At 44.7% G+C, this 26936-nt stretch overlaps 1 protein-coding gene across 9 annotated transcripts in view; it reads left to right on the top strand.

Moving 5' to 3' along the window:
* The window catches only part of LOC3292140 (hemicentin-1), a 160396-nt gene that overhangs the window by 51243 nt on the left and 82217 nt on the right, over window positions 1-26936 (top strand). For all 9 annotated transcript variants that reach the window (XM_061655925.1, XM_061655932.1, XM_061655927.1 and 6 more), the window contains exons 3-5: window positions 14381-14600; window positions 20332-20589; window positions 20668-20864. In XM_061655925.1, coding sequence (XP_061511909.1) covers window positions 14381-14600; window positions 20332-20589; window positions 20668-20864 — 675 coding nt within the window. The remainder of the gene's footprint in view (window positions 1-14380; window positions 14601-20331; window positions 20590-20667; window positions 20865-26936) is intronic.

Raw genomic sequence — 26936 nt, 5'->3', positions numbered from 1 at the left:
CCAACACAGTTTCATATTTTCCAAAGCTGTGGAAAGAAGAGCGTAGAGCGAGAGTAGAAGACAGAAGGACCGAACAAAATGGGACTGCAAAAGCAAAGTGGAGTTATTCTTCAAATGGCTAAATTAATAATGAACAAAAAAACCCCTCCCGCGCTCGGTCGGTCGAGCAACTGCCAACGGGAAAAGTAAATATTTTTGGAAGAAATTAAAATCGAATGAAAAGTAATGTCTCTGTCACGTCACGCATGCGAGGACATTGCCACAGTGGCCACTGCGGTTGGCTAGAACCATGTGAGAGGGTGGTGGTGGTTCACAGAAGTAAAGAAAGCTCGTGAGCGCGTTGTTACAGCACGGGACGGTAAATTGAATTTTCATTATTATTTTTTCATGTCCTTGCAGTGCTGTAAGGTATTAGCTTTTTCCTTGTGTGTTGTTCCGTGTGCTATTATTCCCGTGCCCGTTGATGATGGGATGACTGAATGGCTACAAAGAGTACGTTAAACTGAAGCTGTGTTCTTTTTCAGTCACTTCCTTTGGCGATTTATCATCGTCCTGACGGGAAGGAAGTCGCTCATTGATTCAACATCCAAGCAGATTGCCCTTTTCTGAGGCGAAAGACTCACCAAATAAATAATTCCTTCCGCAGACATAATGCAATGAGATTCGAAAAAAAATAGCGATGCGATGGTAATTGTACGGTAGGGTTGAAAATAGTTGATCAACAGCGTACGCCATCATTAGTTCCCCCTTCTTTTTATCTTTCCTCGTTCCCTCTTTTCAATGTCTACGAGCTAGCCCCAAATGCCCACAATGACGACAAAAAAAAACGGCCAACGCATGCGAAAGGCTAAAGAATGGGTAGTACACATCGACATTGTCATCGGCAAAAGTTTGTCCCTCGTCGTAGAGGGCCCCTTCCGGACGGAATGCAGCTCGTGAAGCATTGCGCCACCATTGGACTTGAAATGCTCTCGGATAATTCCAGCCGAACCAAGAGCGCTGGCCGGCGAGGATTCCAAAGATTTTAATCTCTATTGATGGTTACGGCAGCGACGAATGGCGGCTTCACGTGGTTCTCATGGGCAATAGGGCAGCGTCTGTTGTCAAAACAATGGCACGTTGTCGGGCTGGATCGTTCACAACTCGTTCCACCCCATCATCCCTGGCCGGGGCGAAATGTATACATACATACATTTTCCCCTGTTTCTTGTTCTTTCCAACCCCACTCCATGCACAACACTATATTATCGACTACAGTTTGATGGCATCTTTTCTTCCAAGACACCATCATCGTCAGGCCGTTCGTCCCCTCGATGGGCGAGCGGTCGGAAACGTAACGGCAAACCAACAAGACAAAGCCCCCCACAGTCGAGGAAGAATCGTGCAAGTAAAACACGAAGAAACGCGGATTTGGGGCCAGAAATGGAGCAGATTTTTAGGCCATTTCCAGACATTCACTCAACATTAAAGACACAACACACAATTAAGCAGCGAAAAACGTGAACGACGCCGACGTGCGGAACACGCTGGCCGAAAACTTCACTACACGCGGGCCGAAAACTGCTGCAGGCAATTAGTCATCCACTGTGCGCGCTGTGCCACAGGCCAGCCGGCGAAACCATTTCAAAGTGTTCCGCGGTGATGACGATAAAAGATCCAGAATGGTCGGAGGTAGAGATTTGTAGGAACGATAAGCTTTGAGCTAAGTAATCGACTGGTCCGACAACGCACTCAACAATCCATGTCATTCTTTGCCCCGGCCCGACCATCAGCGAGAGACTGCGTTTATCGTCTTATCATTCGGTGGTTTAAAAATGTACTCCACCACGGCACCACCCCCCTTCCTCCCCTATACCCCTAGACGTTGATGGACAACTTCTCACGCTGCAAAACCCACCGAGCCCTGTAATGTAACGGGTGGGGGAGGGCAATTAGGGAGCAGTGGCCTGGCATTCGCTTTCATTTGCCGCACGTTCCACCCATGCACACCATAATGGGGGTGGATTAGATTAAATGAGATGTTCCAATGATTGTGACACCAGCGTCGGGTGGAGGCCGTGGCCGGATAAATATTTGCGAATTCTTCACAAGATCGTGAGATTACCAGTTAGCCAAGCGTTTGCCGAAAATGGCACAATGGAAACGGTTGCTATGGCTAGCTCCCCTTTAAGCTGTTTAGCTGCATGGGAACTCGTGGGCAATACATTCTTCTTCATCAAAAAAAGTTGTCATGAACACTTGGCCGCTTCCATCACGTGTTTTAGGCTCAAAATACATTTCATCGGTTCATTTGTAACGTGCAGCAAGATATAACATCGTCTGAGACATAATTCAATTGTGACAGGATGTTCATCGAGCGCGACTGTAATCCGATCAATGCAGTGCAGCTCAGCCAAGCGGGTTTTGCATGCGCTTAAAAGCTGTTTCCCTTTATTGATTGCAGTGGAATGTTGCCATAATCACGGACGAAGGAGGCTGATGGATGCTTCAATACGGTGTACTTACGGTGCTCCACAGCAACACACACTTTTAAGCTCCGATCTAAGTAAATGTGTACCTTCTCAGATGCCGCACATTGCGCTTTGAAGTGATGTGGTGCATTCGAGCATAAGTGTGCGCGTGTGTGTATGTGTTTGTGTGGCATACGAAATGTAGCCGCGTTATTTGAATGTGCATCATAATGGGACCTGTTTGACATTCTCTAGGGTCCTTGTTGACATGCATTCCAACACAGTGAACACCTGCAGAAAACGCATTGCCGCATTCAGCATTCCGTTGTTGCGACGACTCAAGCAGTATGTAATATTCATTAACTAGATTTGTCAGAGCTGTGCACTGCTTTGCTTGATGAATCCTCATTGTCATGTTGCACCGTGATTGTTCCTGTGCAGGAATGCACAAATTAGCACCGGTGAACACTCTAACGCGCAGAATTGCAAGCAATCAACATGTCTACGCTTTATAAATGCGGTTGCATTTTACTACAGCAGCTGTTAAAAATTTTCTGTTCCAATCTTCAAGCATCATTGCAAATCAATTTGACACAGCTCTTCACTGTTGTATCGACTGCCACCACAACAGCACAACAGCAAGGGCATTTTTGTTCATTTGCATACAAAATTAATTCCTTGCGCCCGTTCACCTTACCACCCCGTTGCCACGAACCATTTCACACGTCGACAGGAACGATGCCAATCGACTACTGATTGGTTCTATCAGACTAAATTTCGCATCCGATTCGTCGGCACACACACACACACGCACACGCAGGGAGCTATACACACTCCAGAAAGACGTGCAGAAAGTTCTTCAGTGCCAGATTCCACAGGCCACAGCCAGTGGCGCTCGGGAACTACTGCCAAACCGGCACAAATGTGACACATTTTACACACTCAGCTAACTTTCGATAGGCAGCATCTCGAAAGCAAATTCCCAGCAGTTTTCACCCAATCTTGTCACGTTCTCCGGCACGACCTGAGGACAAGTCACGTGTCACAGGGACTAGGCACAGCCTTGGCAAGAACAGCACACAAAAAAACCAACTGAGAACTCCGAATCGGAGAATTGCTTTCAACGCGCGCGCAAGGGTAGATAGTGACAGGTGGGAAAATCGGTTGGATTGGGAAATAGTGTGGAATGATGATTTCCCAGGCGGTTGCAAATCTTTCTCTCCTCGTGCCGAAGAGACCTCTGTTAGGCTGATAATCGCGATATAAACTAATGTCATTTGACCGTATTTCTTCTTTTTTCTTCGTCTTTTGACACTTCCGAACGGTCGAACGACCGTGTGAGGGTGGAAATCCCTTCGGGGCAAACTTTCAGCAATCTTTTCAATGATCGATTTTTCGATTGTGTTCCATTTCTTGGTCGATTTTGTTCATTTGGTACGAGCGTGCCAGAGCATCCTTGGAATCGGGATGGGCAAAGTTGTTGACGGTTGATGATGTCGATATCTGGGATTTCAGTGTTCTTTTTTGTGTGATATTATTTTGTTTCGCATTCCCCACTTTAGTTACTGAAATCTGGCAGTGGAAAACAAAAGTTTCGACGTGTGAAAAAATCAGTGAATAGAAAACGATTTATCTTTTTTTTGCGGGGTGATGATTCCTAACAAAGAATTTCCTTTTTTTTTGGCAGCTTATTTTTCTATTGCATCAGCTGAGGTACAACGCAAGAAATCAACTGCGTATCATCCTTGGTGGAATATTCTTAAACTTCACCAATAAACTGAGCTAATAATTCACCACTTACAAAAAAATCACCATCGCACAGTGCTGGCAACGCAAACTTTTAACCACCTACATTGTTCATTACCGGGTAGAAAGCATCTTACAATGATATTCTTTCGAGCGTTTCAGTACCTTCGCAAACAACAACTGTTGCCCGCACACTAATTACTTCCAAACGCCTCTCTAAGTGCTCAACCAAATGTCAGCTAGTTACGCCACTGGCTTTATCCAAACTTTTCCTCCCCTTTCTCTGCCCGTCTCGCGACCGACTTTTTGGCTTGGGTTTTACGATCGTGATTACACTGCACTGCCGGAAAATGGCCCGCACGATGAATGTACTTTTCGCGAAACGACTCCAACTGGCTGCCGAGGGGATGTAACGCAAGAAAAACAATCTGCTGCTCCGGGCGCGCACCTTCCCAGGCGATGCGCCACTTTGCTGCTGCTGCTGCAGTTGTGTGATTTGAATCGGAAAGCTCCCGCACCGTGCTGAATCAGGAATTCTGCAGTTTAAGCACGTTGGCATCAACGCGTGGCGGCTGGGTGGCGGTGTAGCACAGGGAGCAGTGCATCATAATATTTTTAACAGTAGTTTATCCCACTGCTGCTGCTGCTGCTGCTGCTCTTTCCAACGCCCCGAAACGTTGCACACTTTCTTCCAAGTGGGAAAAAGCTCTACCCACCAGGGAAAACCTCGTAAGTAGTGGGGCCACTTGGCCGTCCAACACGCCGGCAGCAAACCGAAACCTCGCGCGCGCACATCCGCGCCAATCGTTGTGCTAAACGAGATCCTGTCGAGAATCTAGTTAACTTCCGCCGGCTGCACCACCGCAGCAGTAAGGGAGAAACCAGGCGGAAGCGTGAACGTGAGCAATTTGTACCGCTCGTTCCCATTTGTCTAATTTTGCCTGCATATTTTATTCATTACCATCTCACCTCGTTCGCCCGGCACGCCCGGGAGCAGAGCAGCTTCCGAAAAAGGGGAGCAACGGAAGCAACCGGCTCACGCAATCCTTACCGTTCGCCAAACCAGACCAAAGTGGCCACTTTTGATGAGGGTAGGAGAAGACCCAGCCCGGGTCCCAACAGTAAGTATGAAAAATTGCGGAAAAGTGATACCAAACTGAATTAAATTCAATTGCGCAGGGCCCGCCAACCGCTTCCACTCGCTGTGCAGTCGCACAGCGGAAAGGATACGCGGATCTTGTTGATGTTTGCCTTCGCGTTGGTGCGGCCCTGGTGCGGCGGATGGGTGCGACGGATGAGCAGCTTAGCTGCGGCGAAAACCTGGAAAATTACCATCCTGTGCATTACGAACCGTCATGAATTATGTCGGTGGCGTGCAGCGTACAAATCCTGTACGCTGTACCCGTTTCTAAGCCAGTTGCTCCCTTGCGCTCCTGGCAGGCAACTAGACTAATTAAATTATCTTCCAACACTCTCCCAAGACCACCGTTGCGGGCTGCAGGAGTCCGAAAAAGAAGGGAAAACTTTCTTCCACGAAAAACACGCTACTTATGCATCATTTAGCATTGCACATTCAATGCAATATGCAACTTTTTCATTTAAAAAGTGTTTCGCCGGAAACGAAACAATACCGTACGTATGACGGCTGCTCTTATATCGGCGCACCACTGTATGATTTTCGCTTACAAATCTGTTACACGAATTCAATCTGCTTTACCGAGAAAGTGTTTTAAAACTTCTTTTACTCTTTCCCTTTCTTTCTCTTTTGCCCTACGTCGTCCTACACACACAATACCATCACTTGTCAGCATTACCATACACAAGAAAGTAACCCGAAAAAGCGCGCTGCTATATTGTGCCATAGCAAGCAAGCACAGTAAGTTTGTTGGAATCGATTCAGGGAAAAAGTTAGATAAACAAAATGAGATTATGACACGCCAGTCTTTTCCGACCTTCCGCATCTCCTCCATTTCGGACTTTTCCTTACACACAATGTGCAAGGCCCTGTCTACATTTGCTCAACTTTAGCATTGCATGCGAGAGAGAGAGAGAGTGTTGCCTTTTTCTGGCATTTACGCTGAATCTTGAATCGTCAAACAAATCGAAAAACCATACGGATTACGAGGACCCCAGAGAGGTCAAAGTGAGAGGCCGGGAAAAGAGTTTTCCATGTCACTTCCTGCCGGGGCCAGGACTTTACTTTGGGCGCATGATTCAACCATCGTTGTTTGTTGGGAGGAAAAATCCGCCTATCCGTTGAGTTTCGCAAGATGCTGTTGCCTTCTCTCTGGCCCATTTGGGGACCGGAGAAAGGTAGCCCGTGCGAACTTGCAGAACAAAGCACAACTCCTTCGGGCGAAATCGAAATCGGCCTCAAGAAATCGTTCGGCTGCGTCGGTCTCGTTTATGGGGTTCAGGCGGCACACTGGTAAGGACGTTTGACGAACTTTGGCTGGCTAAATTTGTTTGTGTTTTCTTCAATTAACTTATAATCGAGTTGAGCGTGCTGTGCCCAAATGGCCGCTGTTTGCGCTGTTTGCTGCGCAAGGCACCACTCGGTCAACATTCAACAGCAGTGTCAATATTTGTGCTTCTTGCTGGTAGTTCTTTCATTTCCTGCATTGCAATTTATTGCCCGGTTTCGACGAGAACTACCCTTACAAGACTGCGCAAGCACGTAAGATTTGTACCGGTAACAGGAATTCATCAAATTCCATCAAATGAATTTTCCTTTTGTTTAGATTATTTCCCTTCTGAAGAATAACAAGAATGCCTTCCGATGCGATCAGATTACGCTTTAACATTTGTTGCATGGCTCTTCCCACCTAAATATGAATGGTCTATCCCCATTTGTACTGATTTTCATGACAAAGAAATTCGTTTATTAAAAATCGCATTCTTCACGCCCACCCTCAAACTCTGGCCCGGTGTAAAGCGTGCTCCGTGCAGGAGCAACATGATGCTTTGACCTTTTTTAGTACCTCCAATTAAAGTTCATTTTGTTTTCCCATCCGTTGCCTACGGTTCCCCGAGTCTAACCTGCTATGTGTGATTTCTTTTTGTTACGGTGCTCTCCTAAAAGGTTTTCCAAACGTTCCCGCACCAAACGCCGCAGGACGAGGCGTGTTTTCCCTTCGCAGCTCACAGCTTTCTCCGTACTTGTTCCGGCAGAAGTGTCATTTTGAGATCTGTTGAAGCGACAAATTAACTCCAATTTCTGGGTAGGCGAGTGTTTTACCATTGGGTGTTTACTCTCGGGCAAGGATTCTCTTCGCAATTTCGGGCAAACGCCAACAGGGCGTCCCCCGCCAAACCGAACCCACCTCAAATGGGGAAGGCCGGCTTCTATGCGCAGGTACTTAGGTGTTTGTAACGGTTCACTGCTTCTGACAGCGTCTTACAAGTCAAACTGTCAAAACAATTGGACTCGTGTCGTGCTGGCGAATGTGTGTAAAACGATGACAGAAGTAGGGCGTATCCTTTGACCGAAAGCTCGGGCAGGTGTTACGTTTCACCCGCGTGCCTGACCCTACACAGCGCTAATAGCAGAAGTCATACACCTGGAGGCGTAAGTGCTTTCGTATTTTCAATTTTCCTACCATCTTTGCTACCAATCTTCACCAGCACTGTCAAGACGCAACATAGCCCACACCAGCGGTGACCCAAAGTCTTACCAAACTTCGAATATAAATGAGTGCCGCTGAGCCGAGCTAACTCCCGGTTTTGCCCATTGGCACTAGCCCGAGCGGACAACAAAAGCAACGTGCACGACGCAGGGCCGAATTTCAATTTCTACCCAATTGCTAAGGCCACGGAAACTTTTGATCGATTTTGCGGGAGCGAAAGAAAGTTTCGATATAAATCTCATTTTCATCGCTGCTAGCGGAAAAAGCTTCGGGATCAATCGATCTGCCATGGAGGGCTTCGAATCGGTGCCGAAAATCTCGAATCCTATTGCGCTGGAAAAGTTTATAATTTCTTTTCGAATCCATTTAGTGTATTATCCATCAAACGTACTGGCTTGTTCGCTATCACTCCGGGCCGAGTTGAAACAAGGTTCACCCGTTCCATCGCCTTTCTCGTCGTTCTTCCGACGTAACTACTCGCCCGACCCGGCGGATTAGATCGAAAAATTGGCTTTCGAGTTTCCCGATTTTCCCCCAAAAACCCGACGACTTGACATTGAATCCTTCTGCTCGGGCTGCTGATATTGCGGGGTTGCTGAAAACCTAAATCTAATCAATGACATTCCTGCCGAAACGCACGTAAGCACGGTGTCCTGCTCGATGGGAAAACTTGGTCACTGTGGTCTCGGTTGGCTATCGAAATGCGGTCGGTTTTGGTCGGCCTGCTACATCGTACGAGGAAAAAATAACCCATTCCCGGGTAGGTAGATGCGTGTGCTGCACCAGGGAACAAGGACAGTACAAACTTCCGGCAAGGGCTATAATAGTTGTGATTTGTGCAGAAAAAACGGCCTTGTGTGTCCTGGTGTGTGGCCACGTAAAAACATGAAACAACATTTCTGGTACTCAATACTCACACTCGCACAGTGACAAAATGAAACGAAATCAGATGAACTACCACGTTCAGTAGTTTTGCTGCTTTTCTTGTACTTTTGTGTATTCGACTCGCACTACTCGAATTAGATTCCACTATCATACTGCTATCTTTCATCTCTCAGAGCGTCGAGCAGCGACAAAGATAGTTTTTGTCCTTTCGAAGGGGTTTTTGTTTGTTTGCCCATGCTGCAAAAGAAAACTAGAGGCCGTTTGGTAAATTGACTTATCATGCCCATCGCATCGCAACCGGATCTGTGGCAAACGATTGAGCTCTGTCTGTGACGAGTAGCAAAAGAGTAAAGTAGAGCGTTTGCACCAAACGCACAATTGAAGCGTAATCTTGATGAAGATTCTCGAACCGAGACGCAACCCCGATGGCAAAGTATTCTTTTCGTTTGCAATTTCTATTCTTGTTAGCTGCATTGAAAAGGCTGTAGATTAGTTTATAACAATGGAACGCTAAATGAATTTGTAAATCATTCTCAAATCATGTACCATAAGAATGATTCATTCATACCCTTTTAGTTTGGAGTTATCAACCCTGTCTTGCCCCTGAGCTGTATGCAAACTAACATAATAAATTTGATTCATTTAGTTCAATGTGGTAGCTGCATTGCTAGATAAAGTATGCAAAAGAAACATTCCAAATTTATCAGTACACTTGTAGTAAGCTGGCAGAACAAATTGAAAATGTATTTCCGCATCACATTGTATCTGCCTACTTGTCGAACAGCGTGTATTTGTCGGCCGTGTGAGTACAAGATAGAACAAGAATACAGTATTTAATTTCAAGTATTTCAATTTCTTTTACCACACAATTAATTAATTCTCTCGATAAAATAAACACTACTACTACAAGCAAACAACGGATGAATTGTAGCACCGTACAACATCCGTACTTCGATCGCAAAAATGGAAACGTTGTAATCTTGTATCGTTGTATTCCTTTCGAAACCCGAACACACGGAAGAATCTAAAAAAAACCGGGCAACCCGGGTGGAAACAGTTGACAGTTGATATATTTTTGTATATTCCCTTTTTGCACACAATTGCTTGATTGTCCACGATCACCTTGTCGTGATCCCATCTTTCTCTTGCTTAATCAACTTTGCTATGCCCATGCAAAAGCGTGTACAATTTTATTTATGACAATTTACCAACGATACCAGCTACACACTAACAAGCAACTCCAAATGAAGCGACGGTAGGCAGACCGTGGACAAGACCAACGGAAACCATAACCCCTCCTTGCAACACACGAATCATGCGAAAAGTCGTTCATCGTTTGTTCTGCTTTTTTGCTGTAAACGGGCTGCAGCGGCTTTATTTCAATATCAACTGCCCCGACCTGTGGAAAAAAGGCATATCATAAACTTTTCTGACAACAGTTGCCAACGTTGCCCAGCGCGCAATACTGGACTCCACCATGCTTCGTACGGGTCCAGTATTGGTATCGGATGATATCTGCCGTTGGTCAGTTTAAAGGGCCCGGCAAAGTCATGGCAGAAAAGCTGTATTCGCATGGCGGGAAAAAAACGTTCCCTTTGTCCACGGTGTTCACTGGAAACATATTGTTTCATTTACCGGATACCCTACTTGGACTCGAGATCGAGAGCTCAACCGCGGCAAAATGTTTATCGTCGACCGAGAAAAGAAACACACGCAAAGAGAGCATGTGTGCTGCTGCTGCTGCTGCTGCTGCTGCAAGAAGCGATACCATCTTACGAAGTAATGGATAAAAACCACATAAGCTGAGACACACTACGGCAAAGGAAGTGAACCGCCCGAGAGCTCAAAAGCTCAAACAATGTCTCATGCTTTGGCCACGACGGCGAAACTGGATTAAAGCTGCAAAGTTTACCACCCCGGGGCCATAACCTCGGAGACATCTGGACTTTCTTTAGTGTTGCTCTCGTTTTTCCCCCTTGCTGTTGTGTTCGTCCGCAGTTTTTCAATTATTATTTCATCCCTTCGCAGCCCTCGAGCCGCGCATTCCTTTAACCCTTCACCGGCTCTATCAGCGCCTGTTGCGTCAACGTGTTTCGTTGTGCTGCTTCCTGGCGACACATCGGCGCGTTGTCACGATTCCCCAGGCGTGCACAGTTCGTGCCGTTGCTAAACCGTTTGTTGGATGTGCGTTTCTTTTTTTAATTCCTCCTCACTTTACTCTACAACCACTTTTTAATCTGCTCCCCGGGGCTCCTCTCCCTTTCCGGGCGCTAAATCTCCGCGTCTCCTACGGTCGGGTTTGCGTCCTGTTTTTACTACCTCACTGCCTCGCGCACCCAGAAACACCCCTTTTGCGCGGAACCGACCGACATGGATGCGCAACTTCACCATGATTAACGATTTGTGCTTAATTTTAATAACTGCACAGCTTTACCGCGCGATCCGAGCTTTGCCACCTACGACGAAGAGCGGACGATGAAACGGATAAACTATTGCTATTTATTTTATTTATTATCTTCAGACAATTTGTTGCGCCACACAAAAGCGCCCATTAAGCGCGTGGACGGTTGTGGTTTTGGATTTATTTATTTTTTGTATCCCGTTTCCTCTTTTTTTTTATTTTCACCGCCAGTTTGTATGTTTGGTGAAATATTATGGTACCAGCAGGGGGAAACACACACTGTGTACTCTCCATTTCGTTCCATGCTGGCATTCTTTTTGTAGTGTTGCATTTTCCGCCTCTGTTTGCAAGCATCATTGCATTCGTACATTGCATTCTTAATGATTTTATTTGATTGCGCTTATTAATTTCGATTCAATCAGGACGAATGTGCTCGGGATTAATGTTTCATTTTATATCGAATGAGTCGGGCTGCTTCTCAATAAACATTCAATCTTTCACACTCATTTAACGCGTAACGGTTACGGTCATCAAATCGAACAGCAATTATCGCAACAAACTTATGCTCCTTATCATTTTAACTGATTCAAGTGCAGAACAATTGCACCAAAGTTGTACTCAGCAGTAAATTTAAAAGTACAAAGCTGTGTGTAAAATGGGTTAACAATGAACCACCATGGCAAATTTTTTCGATATTTTGGTTGAAAATTTTTATCAGAATATAATTCTGTTTCAAACTCTAAATTTATTATAATTCCTTGCTTTCTGCTTCCTATTTTGAATGTAAATCGACCAAACATGATGCTCACATATTATTTTACAGTTAAGAATTGTTTATACATTCATTTAAAGCATATAATTCACTAAATTCACATATAGCACATACTCACTTTTAGAATCAATCGAAATTGTTGCTATTGAAAATGCTGTCACTGCAGCACAGATTTTGCCTCAGCCCCAAGAGCTGATCGTTTAATGGTCGTTCGACTGTTCCTGCTACCATCAACACTGTACAGCGCAAATCTTTAAAACGGAAGAGACAAACAACTGTACCCCAAAAAAACGCACCCCCATTTCCATTATTACACTCCCGCACACTCGTATGAAGGATGGGTTGCATCAACACCGGTGTCAACGATGGTACCACATCGCATCCATCCAGCTAATGCCCACTGGTCACTGCCATTTTTCGGTATCAAAATTTACACGCAAATGGTTTCACTGTAAATATCTCATCACTGCCCACCCGAGGTTCACAAAACCGTCATCAGCCACCAACACCATCGCCAGGCTACACAACCGGATGGTGCAGCTGGATGGTTCCACTTTTCCACCGGCGCCGTATGTGGTTTTAACGTTCCCTGCTCTTGAAAATCTCTCAACCCGTAGCCACCGCCACGGTCTCTCTCATCATTCACGCTCGCAATGAATTTGGATGGAAAATTCGCTGCAAACCACGACATTCGGTTCTATCCTCTCGTTTATTTATTTTTTTGTGTTATCCGCGCTACTGCTGCCAAAAAAGCTTACCATCGGTGAACAGCACTTTCATAGCCAAACTAAGCACACCACACTCCAGAGCATGTACTCAGCCCGATGCAGCGACCATCAAAGCGAAAACAACACGACTTGTTAGTGGTCGCAAAAATAAAACAAACCCGGCACAGAAAGTGCATGCCCAGTGGCGACGATGGACACAGGACGCGACCAAATGCACCCGCGTATGATGCACCGATACCATGGACACGGTCAGGTCGAGAAACGGTTAAAAATCATCATGACGATGACTTATGTTTGCCTGGAATCCGGTTCGACATCAGGTGCATCTGCATGGACGACGGGATTTTGCGGCTTGGATTTTATTTATGAAACAGCTCTTGTAAGCGCCTGAAAACTTACTCACCACAGCTGCAGCTAGCGAATGCATGCGCGGGCTGAACGGGATTGCGGGATAATGAAATTCGCGGTTCGAAAAATCGCAACCCTGTTCCGGTTTGTGTTAGATCACGGTAAGCTGCACTGCCTTAGATGTGTTATTTTTGTAGATGATAATTTAACCACTTACCATTCTATAACTGCTTTTTGATTGTATCAGTTTCAAAAGCAAAGAAGTGCCGATTAATTATAGCCGTTTGTACGAGTACATGTCGAAAACAATTATTTATCATAGTTTCAATGGATTACATCAACGCCATCCATTTCATCCAAAATTTTGCGTTGATCTAAGGACAAATAAAAGCTTAAGATAATATTATTACAATTCTCTCGTTTCAACACCGGGACTACAATTTATATGTTCCATTTTACACGCTCACCCAGTTCCAACTCCCTGCCATAAAGGGAACCAACACTGCTCGTTAAAAAGGGCGTAGAAACAGCCGGTGATAAAGTTGTGACAATTTGCGTAAAGCGTTTTTGCGAACGCCATTTTTTAACACCCAGCGTCGACTACCGACCCACCGCGTGTACTAATTGTCCAGCGCTTCGGCCCTTTTGTGCTCCCGTGCTTAATTCTTGGTAGCTAGGACTAAGGGTGCCCACTGGAGGCTTCAAAAATATGCAATCCGGTTATCCTGTTTACCGGTGTTTTTATTTTTAATGTACATCCCATAAAAAACTGCTTCCCCCCGGCTCGCTAGCAAAAAAGTACATTCTAACAGCAATTTCAAGCAAATGGACTTGAGGCTTGTGCTAAATTTTGAACCATTTTCCAAGCCATCAACCCGCGCTAGCATATACTCATTGCACATCTGATGCAACGATGCGATAAACAGCGCTGATATACTTTCACAAGTTATTCGTTAAAATAAGTTCTTGTAGCCTGTTGGCTTTGCCCTTCGTTTACACAATTTTGTGACGTGTTAACGGCTACGGTAATTATATTTGTTACAGCTCACTCACACACAAACAGCGGACAAAAAAAAATATGCTCATTCTTTGAAAACCAACGCCAGTAGCACTCTAAAAGGTTCGCCCATCATAAGGCAAGATGTATCAATAAACCAATAAACTAGAAAGGATTTCTTAATGCTGCTTTTAGCTTGTTTTCCATTCCTTTGTCAGGTGAACCAACGATATTTCGATGTTAATTGTGTTTGTCCATCATAGCGTGCAATAAAACTCAATTCCATTCCTGCAAACCAAGAACCACAACCCATTAGAACGTATTTTATATATCTCCGTTTTCCCATCCCTCATTGCGTCCCATTACATCGGTCGTATCATCTTAATAACTCCCTTTCTTTTCTCCTTTCTTTCTCTTCCCATTCTAGCGGTGGCATTTTCGGTGACGCTGTCAGCGCTGCTCACGCTCGTCACCGTCGTGGCCGCGGACGAAATCCGGGACACACGCGAAGGCGAAACGGTCACGTTAAAATGTCGCTTCAGCGAGCAGTCGGCGGCGAGCGATTTCTCCTACTACTGGGCACGCTCCACCGGCAACAAATTCGACAATGTTGCCATCAAGGGTGTCCAGCTTAACACAAACTACAGGTAGGTGGCAACAGCATATTTACTGCCAATCAACAGAGCGCCCATCGCTCGGCTTCCGGTTTAATATTCCGGAAGCGGTTTCGCATCGGAAATGCACATATTTATTTCCCTCCCGGCGGAGTGGTGACGGTCACTACTCTCCACCCGGTCTCTCTGGCGCAAATAAACGTACCAGTACGATTATGCGCTACGATGGTTTTTACGTTTGCCGCTTCGTTCCACTGTCTGTTCCAGGGAAGCGAATGTCACCAACGATCAGCGAGTCTGCAATGGTGGGATCGCTCGTTATCAACGTTGATGCACCCGAACTGCTGCATACCGGTGCACCGTATTGATACACAACCGGTTCCGATCCGGCCCAACTGGACTGTGAGGATTGATGGCAATAATGCGGCTTGTGCCATATCAAACGGTCGAGATTTTTCGTTAATGTGTGTGCACATGCTCGATATGATCGGAAAATGACAACAGCATTTTCGGCGTAGCCAAGTTGTAGATGGGAACGTCGATGTGCAACTATTGATTTTATAGCCCTACCCTCCATAAACGGTGAACGAATTGATGAAGCATATTTAAATGCAGCACATTCATATGCTTTCGACAAAAGCGAGCAATTAGACGACTCAAACTCATATGAAAGTCATTACCGGTTCAATCATGGGACTGCGATGATCCATTGGCATATGTGCATTAATTTTCATCTAAATGCTATTTTTCCGTGGCATAGTTTTGCAGCACAGTGAACTAAATTGCCATTTCAGCCTGCGCCAATATACACTACAAGGTTGGTGATGCATTGTGCTAATGAACATTACTTTTAAAATTTTTGAACGTTTGTTGGAAAAAAAAACCTGTGCCAATATACACTATAAGGTTGGTGATGCATTGTGCACCTAATGAACATTATGTTTAAAATTATTGAACGTTTGTTTGAAAAAAAGTAATCTTAATTTCATACCAGTGTAAGATTAACGCGATTCGCGATCTTATAAATCACGCACCTGAATATTCAACGCTTTACAAAATACACACCAAACAGCGTAAACTAACGTAAAATGGTACAGAACATGGGGCTAAAAGCGATTAAGTCCAACACACAAATTTGATTACAGCTTGGAAGCTCCCCCACTCGACAAGGGTCAGGTCAAACACATCATCACCACCATCACCACCACCACCAACGGGGCCAACGTGATTGCTGATTTCCAGCACCCGAAAATGTCCCCCATGCTGCACCTTTCAAAAAATTGAATTTTTCACACAATTGTTTTTTTTTACGTCACCGCGACCTACACCTGCGCGATGGCGTGTCAAAAGCAAGGGAGCAAACAACACCAAAACAAAAAGATGCACGTTGTGCGGACACCTTTCGCTGGTCGGATACCCGCCCGATAACGGTGAAAAGGGGCACCGGTGGGTCACCCCGATCAGGTTAAGGGTTGTCACTTCACACCCCTGTGTGCGGCACCGGCAATGCCTGATACGGCCTTGTGATTGTGCCAGCAGAACCGTACCGAACGCCTGCCGAATGCCCTCCCATCCGTTGGTTTGCCCACCGTGCTCGGGGTCGGGGTCGAAAAGTGTCAAGTGACTGATAAAATGTACACCGAAAACAGGTTTATTATTATTTCATTCTGACAGTTAAGCAACCGCAGCATAAAGACCACAGTGATGAATATTAAACATTTTTAGCGCATAACCGCATAAAAACCGATTCTGGAGCCGAGCTTTCTAGCGGGCGGTGGAGGTGGTTAGGCGGTCGACTGGCTGCTGGTGTACTCGGAAGGAAGAGGGAGATGTACACGCTGTTTGCCAGCCGGGATGAAACATTGCGTCCGGAAGGTGGAAAGCAGCATGGGAAAAAACATTGGAGAAATAAATTTTCGAACAGGATTTTCGAACAAAGCAGCAAACGACGCTCGTCGGGTGAAACACAAATGGTACGCCACTATCTGCGGCCTCCTGCTCATGCAGCGCTCTTCTGTGCGAATACTAAAAGGACTTGAGAGTGCAATGAGTGCTTGTATTACGTTCGGGATGTTAAAAATTTGCATCTTTTTTTGTTATTGTTTGTCCACAGTGTTTGTCGTTAGCGTTTACTTGGCGATGATCCATCATCCATTTATTTTGCCTAATTTTACGTTAGCTCCATTGAGTGCTTTAAAAATGCGTCGTCAGGAGAATGAATGAATCTTTTTTATTGTGTATAAAAAAGGACATTAAGAGCATGCATCGTTGCTAAATAAACACAGACATTGTGGACATTGTGGATAACGAATGATTTCTTAAGCATTGCAAACAAATAAACAAAAAATAACGCTTTTCTAATGAACCTTACGATTACGAGGCGAAAACTAAGCTAATTTTGAACGAGTCTGAGAAAAAACTGTCCATATTTTCTCGTTCTGTTTATCATAAAAGAATATATTAGCAAAATACAATCTTCTTCTATCGTATTGCTGGCCCACGTTCGCCCGGCTCAATCTTCGTCAGTTCACGCAACTTGCAAACATGCTTGGAAAACCCCCAACAGCAAACACGCCGGGCACTACATTTGGTGAACTCAGGTCCTTTTTACTGCTACTTTTTTTTTCTTTCTTACCCTTCGGAAGAAGACGATGCAAAAGTTTCGCACAAACTTGGTCATCATGGTGATGCCCCAGTCGAGGAAACAATATTTGTGTCCTACAACACCACGCTCGTACTTGCAACGGTCTTTGATTTGTTCTACTTGTAGTTTGATTTCCTCTGCTTTCTCGTTCCCACTCGCTGTTTCTCATTGTTCTGAGAAGCTTTTATGTTATTTGCCAAATAAGCAATATAGCGCTAACCCAGTGTCACTCCTTGGGTCAGACAAAAATGGGAAAGAAACGCGCGTGCTGCATCGACAGAGCAGAATGCAAGAGATTTGTTTGAGTTGGTGATAGAGTTCTTGTTTTTTTTTATTCTTCGCTATCAGTCACATAGCTCCTTAACCCAAATGACTTTTTCCGTATGGATTTTGGTTGTATGGAAATTTTGCTTGATAATTTAAAAAAATACCTGCTCTTTTGCAGATAAACAAATAAATGCCCTTTGAACAGAACATCCATCTAAATAAGCAAACAACATTTTTTTGAATACATCCTACAAGTAACAAAACACGTTACTCACAACATTTCAAAAGTCGTATTAAAATATTTAAATTTAATAAGCATTTGACTCATGATTTTGATCATTGAATCAAAATGTAATCATTGCAATACTTTTAAAATAAAGTCACAAAGGATAACTCACAATTACACAACATACTGTGGCTGTATGCACCTTGTTCCTGCTACCTTTATACCTGCACACTTATTTAAACTTTCTAACTTGAAACGAACACAAAAAAAAAACATAATGCTCGCCCCAACATAATTATCCAAAGAATAACAGCTACTTCAGCCGACATTGCGTCCCACCCGCGACTCAACTTGTGAAGCTTGGTCCCCCTCCAAAGGATCATGGATCATTGTTTATGCTTCAGCTGTCGCTTTCAAACGTTCCTATCCAAACTTTCCGTCAACAGGCCGCTTCATCAAGGCACAGTTGGTACGTTCCTATGCCGGAACAGACTGTTTGTTGCTGTTGTTGTTGTTTTTTGTTTTGTTCTTACCGAAACTTTAAGGTCCCGTGTAATGCCCCACAACCGTGGGCGAATAGGAAACGGACCATGGAATGTGTTACGCAAAAATATCACCGACAGGATGGCGGCACCATGGACTTACCGAATCGTAAATCATTGAATCGTTTCCCATTGTAGGTGGCGTGTGGCATGATTTATTTTATGATTGCTTTATTTCTTCTAAATTTTCTGTGCTGTTTTGTCCGGGGAAACACCAAGCAGAGCGGGGGCCAGTTATAATAGAGGCGCCGGAAACATACCTCGCAGGAACAGCAGCAGCAATGGGGGTCTAAGGCTAATTTCTATGCGCCTAATTTTATAGCTTCACATTGGCAGTAACTGTTGACTTGCTAGTTTTGTTTCGATGTATGTGTAAAGCTTTTGTTTTAGGCTTTTGTAATGGTTTATAGTACGAAACAGGCACTGTGTGTGAAAAGCGCACGCTTTTTGGAGTAAATTATTGTTCCCCAAAACAAAAACTATTTTAATACTTATCTTTATAACATCCATTTCACTAGTATTTCATTCACAATTAGCTGAATCCATCCTGCTTCTATGGCAGACAATTCAAGCAAATTCAATTCAAGTCGGCTTCAACCGTCGGTTTCCTTTTTTTGTCAGTATTATCTCACCTGATACGTGAAACCAAACTGCTTTGCTCACTGTTTGGCTCGATAACATCGGTGTGGTTGAAGCTGTGTGTCAGTTCGCTCAGTGCCTGGCAGTTGGAAACTATTTCCTATGTTTTCTTTGCACTTGCAGCTCGACTAAAATAATACGATACTCGCGGAAAGCAGTGCACATATACTAGCTAGAGCACCCGGAACAAGTCCGACGAAGCAGCAGCAATTTGCCAGTGCTGTAGTTAAAATCGAACACGGGACAGGAAAAACACAGCCCTCCGATAGGATTGTTTTTGGGCATGTTTTCCCAAATTATCTAGGTGGAAAATACACGAAACAAACGCATCGCCATCGCATCGCATCGTGAGTGGCTCAGCAATGTTGGAAGTGTGTACTCGAGTGCAATGGAATTGCAGCCCGAGCTCGAACCAGCGCGTACGCGCATAGTGATGGGCATGAAAAGAAGAAAAAAACACGCACACACACATTTCATACAAAATTCTATTCCCACCACCCGTAGCGAAACGCAAAATGTGCTAGAATGCTATTGAATCCAGTAGTGCGGATGTTGAGCGAATAGCTGGCGCCAGAATGCGGAAAATCGAATCAACTTTCATGTCACCGTGTGCAAGCGGGCGGAAGCAAACCACACGGCGTACGCTGGAAAATTAATTTCACTGAAGGTCGGTTTCATCTCACGAACCTATCTCCCCCAAAACCGATCTGCGCTCGGTTCTGTGGGCGTGAGGGACTTTTTAGCCAGACAGTTCTTACATGAAAATTAATTGTTTGCTAATCGCGCAGTAGCAGTGCTATTGTTTCTAAATAGATCCCCGTCGCCAGGTTCCACGAAATTTCAAATGTATGTTGTAGTGTTGCCTAAGCAACTGCCTGAAGAGAAAACGAGCACGTTTTTATGTTTGCGCAGTGCTGAGGCGTATCTATTACATTAAGCGCTCTTTCCGGGGTGTACGCATTCTAGCACGCGCGTGCCAGATCTGAACCGCGAAGCACAATCGTACGTGAAGTCTTTGCTAGAAACAAAGCAATTATGGATTTATTTTTAGCTCCAATACAATCTTTCCGTACCAATGCGAAGAGCATGATTGGCTCACGCGATGCAATAATATGTTTATGAGAAACCTCTAGGAACGCACTTTGGCACAAGTTTTGTTTCACTGGAAGCCACTACATTAGAACTCGGTGTGTTCGCTACTTCTTCGGTAAAAGTTCTTTGCCTTATCGACTTTAATAAGCGTTTCCATGGATATCAGTATTATCCTCATGCTCAACATGCAATCTTAGTCGGCATGATGGCAGGATGCTTGGCCAATAATAAATCAATTGTCAAGCACCTTTCAAGCAATCGAGTAGCATTCATCCTAGCGATAAGTGCGATAGATAATTACTCATAAAATTCCACTAAATTTATGCGTTTGTTTTTCTTGTTGCCTTTTTTCAGGATCGACTTTCGACCAGAGCAGGGTATATACGATCTTACCATTATGAACACATCATACAGCCGGGACAATGGACGGTTTGAGTGCCGCGTGAAAGCGAGCGGCACGGGTGCGGACGTTCACCAGGAGTATTACAACCTGACCGTTCTCACACCACCACAGCCACCCTTTGTCGAGCCGGTCGAGCTGCGGGCAACCGAGGACGAAAAGTTTGATCTGACCTGCAGTAGCATCGGTGGTTCACCGGATCCAACCATCACGTAAGTCGTCACTTTTCTCACAAATCTTAGCCACCTCCTCTCATCAAACGCCTCTCTATGCGTTCTTCTCGCCCACAGGTGGTACCGAGTGGGTTCGGAAAAGCCGCTCAAGTCGACCATCACCAAGGGTGGATCGAAGGATCTGCGCACCTCCAGCACCCTATCGATCGTTCCTCGCCGGGAGGACGATGGGGCAAAGTTCCGCTGCGTCGTCTGGAATCGTGCCATGTCGGAGAAGGACAAGCTGGAAACGACAGTCACCCTGTCCGTGAACTGTGAGTAGTACTTGCACGCACGTCTATATCAAAGTTTGCTTCGTGATTCTGCCCTGTGCCGACCCCAAACCAACCGACAACTGTTGTTCGGTGTTACGGACATGAGGAAGAAAGTACAGGCCACCTAGCTTAGATTCGATCGAACCACGATCCAACATCGACCTGGCAATTTGTTTGATGCAAAGCTCATCAAGTCTTTCAATTCAGCGTGCGACTAAAACCCTGCCAGCTGAAAGATGAAACAGTCCACCCAAGAAAACATGACTACAACAACCAGCTACGCAAAAACTTCAGCAAACATTTTCCCTGTTTCCATGCCGTCCTCACCAAGCCCATCCCAACCACCGGGACTGCACCGGGCAGGATGAAAACTTTTGCTTTAGTTCTCGAACTAGAGCTAAAGGTCAATGCAGCACGCTAATAGCTTCATCCTTGGCCGTTGATTGAACTTGTTTATTTATTTTCTCGGCTGAATGTTTTTCTTTCCTAGCTTCATTTGTTCGTAGGAAAACCGTCCAGAAGCCATCAAAGAGAAATATTTCATTAGATACAAGTTCTAGCGAATCGTGTTTTTAATTTCTGCTCCGCTGGAGAGCTAAGTGAAACATTTGCATCAAAGCTCGAGCCGCACTCTTTAGGGGTTTAATTGAATTGAACATAAGTTTCTGTCAATTACAAAAAATACCATTTCCATATTTCAGTTTTGCGTTTTTATACGGAAACCAACATCTCTTTGTATATTGATGTATACACAAGTGCCTATTAATAATTCTCTTATCATTTCTCATGTAAGCATCAGAACCACAAACCAAACCTACAGGGAACGGGGAAATCAATAACCAATTAAACGTAGACACAACAGAAAAGAAATTGATAACGTGCTTTCAACGTTCTCTCACGAAACAAAGTAAAGAGATACAGAGAGAGAGAAAAAAAACAATTATGGTTTCTCATACTAATGAGTTAGCACTCATAAAGCTTCCGACATCACTACAAACGACTCGTTTCTATATTTGGCAGATCAGCCGAGGCCCCTCCATAGGCTCAACCGTGTGTCATTTATCTTGATGTAGTGCACGCGGAACTACTACTTCCTTTCTTGGGTGGGCTAAGAATTCACGCAAAATTGGTTCTGTATGGTTCTCTCTGTCTCACAACACCGCCACCAACTGGCGAATTTTTATTCCTTATCCATCCCGGCCAAATCCTTACATGCTTTCCGTCCGGTGATCAATCTTTTGCTGATGCTGCGAAGCAACATTTTGGGGGGTGTGTGATAAAATGAGAAAGCACCCACCAGCATGCGGTAGAGTGTGTACAGATATTACCCACCGCACATTTCACGTTTTCGCTATCAAATAACCACCGGAACCCATTTAGCCATCCGGCAAGGAGCGCGTTGAATCCAATCAACGAATGGATATTTATACACATATGAGGGAGGGTTTATCATAAAAGCGTATTTATTATCATTCCCCACTTACGTTTGGCAATGGTTATCGATCTTTGGGCACTGAATTGATGGAATACGTGTTTCTTTTGGTTTTACCGTCGCGTTAGGCTGCGAGCAGGCCCAACATTCTGCTAGGCAAACATTTCCTCTGTCTCACCTGTTCGACGTGTGTGTGTGTTCAGTTGTTGACCATGGTTCTAGATATGTTTACATAATCAATTAAAATTCAGCGTAACATTTCCTTCTGCCTAGTTTTTGTTTTTTTGAAATAACCATGCTATTATTTTTGCATTACTTGTAAGAAAAATAGACATAAATGTACGGTTTACTAGCAAGGATAAACAAAACAAACCTAATTTAAAGTAACGAAAAATAGTCCCCACAGCAGCCCAGAAGTACAGGTTGATCCTCCACCTAGCCCCTAACAGAACAGCTTATGGTTGAAAATTTATAGTAGTAATTTTCGTGGTTTATATCCTCCGGTCAGACCTTCCTCGGGATTATGGTGAGCAAGGTATAACCGTCTTTACCGCCCGGTTCCACGTTCCAGAGCGCCTGAAGACACGCCTGGAATGAGATGAAGCACCCCGTACGTTCGTTTAAATTTTCCCGCAAGTAATCCACTTAAAAAAGGCTGGACAGGTCGCAAAAATACATCTCGCTAGTATCTTCCGCAACAGTATTTCAATGATACTTAATTGAATCACCAACTTTTAAGCTTGATGTACGGTCGATGAAATTACAATATTCCGAAATGACAAGCGGCGACCCTTCTGATTAGCTTTCATTGCAATAGCCAAAAGAAGCAACAAGAAGTAGAAAAGTAGAGTAGAAAAGTAATGTTAGTAAGATGTTTCGAAATAGCTTCGTTGTATAGCATGTTTAAATTTTATATTATTTTTAACGCAATCAATGATCCATCACTTATTTCCCTATTTATACTCCAAAACAGTGCTGTCTATTGCGTATCACAATCGTAGGGCGGAGTGTTAACACATTAAGATCAGCAATTTCAGATAAAAGTCTTTTCCGTAAGCTGTTGCGTCAAAACATGACTGCGATGTAGGGGGTGGATTTGAGAATAATTTGGGGGACATGACCTCTACCAGATACACATTTCCAGTTTTTTCTTCACGATTCGCGATGTTTTAGATGTTATGTTCAGGCTACGGCAAACGAGGACGAAGAAATGCGATGCGTCTACTACGTGACACTGGTAGCTCCTCAGTTCATCCACCTATCCACCGGAAGCATTTCTATTCACTGCCGCTGTGTACGAGCCCTTGGTTTTTTTCTTCTCTGTGTACATGTGTGTCGATTGAGTAGCCTTCACGAGCAAATCCGATTTGTGGACCAGGCTGTTCGAAACGACATAATTGAAATGATAGAACGCCGCATTCGAAAGCATCCGACCACGGGTTCAGACTCCTCTTGATGGTGGGGTTCCGTTTCACTTTCACTGAAAAGTTCAGTTTTCAGCTGTCCCGAACGTGTCTTGCTCCGGACCGAACCCGAAACAAAGGTAAAACGCAAATCGTTTCTGTTGGAAATTCCGCTTGCAACCAATCGAGCGCGGAATCGAATCCGGAATGCACTGTCCAGCTTTACTTCGGGTCCATTCAAGGTGTTTTTCGTTTCTCTCTTCTCCTGCCACTCTTTTGCCTTCCCTAATGGCCGCGAGGTGACACGCGTTCTCACAAACGATTATGGCCACAGCCAGATGAAGAGTGACGTGCCAAAGGGCTCTTAAGGCGCCATTCCACCGCGCACAGTCTGTTTCTCGTTTCTCGTGCTTCAACAATCATGCCGGTGCCATTTCGGTTCGGGATTATTGTTTCGACTGGTCCCGTGATGCCTTCACTTTCCGTTCGGCGACAACACGTTCGAACGGTAGGAGAGATAGCGCTTTATGTCGCGGATCCGATCCGGTACTACACCCAAGGGAGTCGTTGATTGAAAACGAGCACGTCGTACCGATGGTCCGTACCAGCCGCTGACGTGGCCCCGTGAGTAAAACCGAAAAGAAAACACGACAACGCGAAACAACCACAACACCGACCGGCAAAGAAACCGGAGCAAAGTTCGACTCTAATTTAGCTCCAATTACGCGAAACGCAAGATTAAAATGTTACGAGATAAAAACAGCCCAAACAAAGGAACGAGAAACCCGGCTCTTCCGCCGGACGCCGGCGCGGACCGTGCGACACATTCTCGATGCCCAAGCAGCGTCACGAAAAGCGATTTAACAATGGGAGTGAGCGATGTTGCGTTATTTGTTCACTTCGTTATGGTTGTTGTTTCTCGTGATTGGTTACATCAATAAAAATGGGTGCTTTCGCTTTTCATATTGACGCTATGTTTCGCCGACGAAACTTTACGCATTTCTTTGCTGCTTTTTGTGTGTGTCTTCCCCTGCCCGACGGTTCTGAGTTTTCGTGCTGTTTCGTTGGCACAAAGTTTATGGTCTGCGATGATAATTGCGAAATTGGTGAGGTTCTAGAGCTTGGTTCCGTCGATAGTCCGGTCGATGGAATGATTCACCACCGGCTGTTGATTGCCGGAGTGTGCGGATCCTTTGCCACGGACGTATTTAAAGCCGGCCGGATTATTTCGATGAACCGGCGCGGAAACCATAATTCTGTCCAATCAATCGTGCGGTTCAAGCTGGACCCCGAGCGCGATCAGTGATGTGCGAGGGCTATTGATTCGACGTTCCATCGAAAACGAAGCGGTAAGGATTATACACGATACGTTGCGAGATGATTCCGTGATCGATGTGCCTGCACTACGGCGGTAAAATATGCTGCCCATGCTGCCCAAATTCATCCCATCAAGGCTAAGATTGTGGCTGCATATTGGAGTATCGGTTGGTGCTATAATTTGAAGCACATGATTAGTGGCAATTTATAATACGCTGTAGATTGCTACAGTTCCCTGCTCAGGTGGGATGTGCAGTATTTATACCACACAACGCATCATCACACGCTACACCGATTCTACTCTACAAATTCTATAAAACGGGTAAAGAATGTGTTTTGCAACGTTGCGTTCATTTATTAGAAAAAAAGTATTTTCTTCACTAAACGGTTGTTGAAAATGATACAAAGCCACAGAGATATTCTTTTCAACGTTGTCATAAACGAAAAGCAAATCTTTGTTATTCAATTCAAGTTATTTACCACCTCAATCATGGATATTAATGGAAACATCAAACAAAACCAGTGCTCCATTCATCCCTCCGACCACATTCATGATGACATAAATGGTTCAAAAATGCGTTCATTATCCGCTCCGCTTAAATGCTACAATGTTAAAACACTTCAAGTTTCACAGGAAGGCGGTCTGTCTGCGAGCAGTGGAGATGAGATGATGGAGATAGTAAATAATGTCCATACAGGGCACCGTGCTAGAACCGCCCCGCGAATCGTGACGCAGCGTCAAGGTGATGATTCAAACCACCCAGGAATTTGTTTCGATCAACATGAATAAGAAGGTGAAGCAGAATGGGATCGCGGCAAAGAACCTAGCTTCAGCAGAGCTCGCTCCAATTGAACGGAGATGCTGATGGCGGCATGCTCTAAAAAAACGATACAGACACCAATAAAGTGTTTACCTTTAATGACGGGGCAGAAAAATATCGGTCCGATCGTGGACCAGGATAGCCATAAACCGACAGCCTGGAGATAATAGAAAAAAAAGCACACGTAAGGTGTAGTATAAAATTTCAATTCACGCGTAAATTATGGCCTAAAAGTGTCCAATGGCGTCGGCGTGGTGTCGGCAAAATCTCATCGCCTTTTGCCACCGGAGCCTAACCGACGTTGAAGCGTAATGATGGCCCGATGCTCGGAATACGTTTACCCCGACGGAACGTTTTTCCAATCACCATCCTTTTTTTTACGCGACGCTCCTTTTGCATTTGCGCTGCTTTCGCGCGTCGGGTTTGCGAGTAGAGTTTACGCACGCGGTTTGCGAGCGGTTTCGCGGGGGGTGGGGGAAATATTATCCTGCAACCGCGACGAAAAAGATGTATGAGTGCCACGGCCAGAATATTTCATCCGTTGAATCGTAATCAATAAATGCCAAACCGTAAATGAACGCCATTTGTCATTCATCATCATCACGTCATTCCCGTTGAATCGTGGAAGCAACCGCAACAGGAAGCAATCGCAATGGCCCCAAAAAAAAGGGTGCGTCAATTTTCGACCGTCAGAAAATTCGGTTATCATCGTTGCCCTGCGGTGAAATGAGTTTGCTGATGTCAAGAATTTTTGCTATACAATGATGATAAAATACATGAAAGTATGAAAAATACAATCTTTTTTATCGCATTGTATCACCTACATCACAGGAACGCAAAACTCTAAATATATTCACATTTTCCACATTTTTTTCTACTGTGACACATGACGTTTCATCTCCCAACCAAAAGTTTCCCTTCCTGCGTTTCATGATAGTCGCACGATATGCACGAGGTGGTTAGTGGACTCGTTTCCAGGGCACCTTTCACTTCGTTTTGAGCTGCACGCTTTTTTGACCTTTGAAGGCGTGTCTAATAAGTGGCCAAAGTCACGCATGTATCGCTTGATTATCGGGCTATAAACACCCATTTTTTATTG

Source organism: Anopheles gambiae, chromosome 3, assembly GCF_943734735.2.
Source record: "Anopheles gambiae chromosome 3, idAnoGambNW_F1_1, whole genome shotgun sequence".
Taxonomy (NCBI): Eukaryota; Metazoa; Arthropoda; class Insecta; order Diptera; family Culicidae; genus Anopheles; species Anopheles gambiae.
This window is presented reverse-complemented; position numbering and strand designations above follow the sequence as displayed.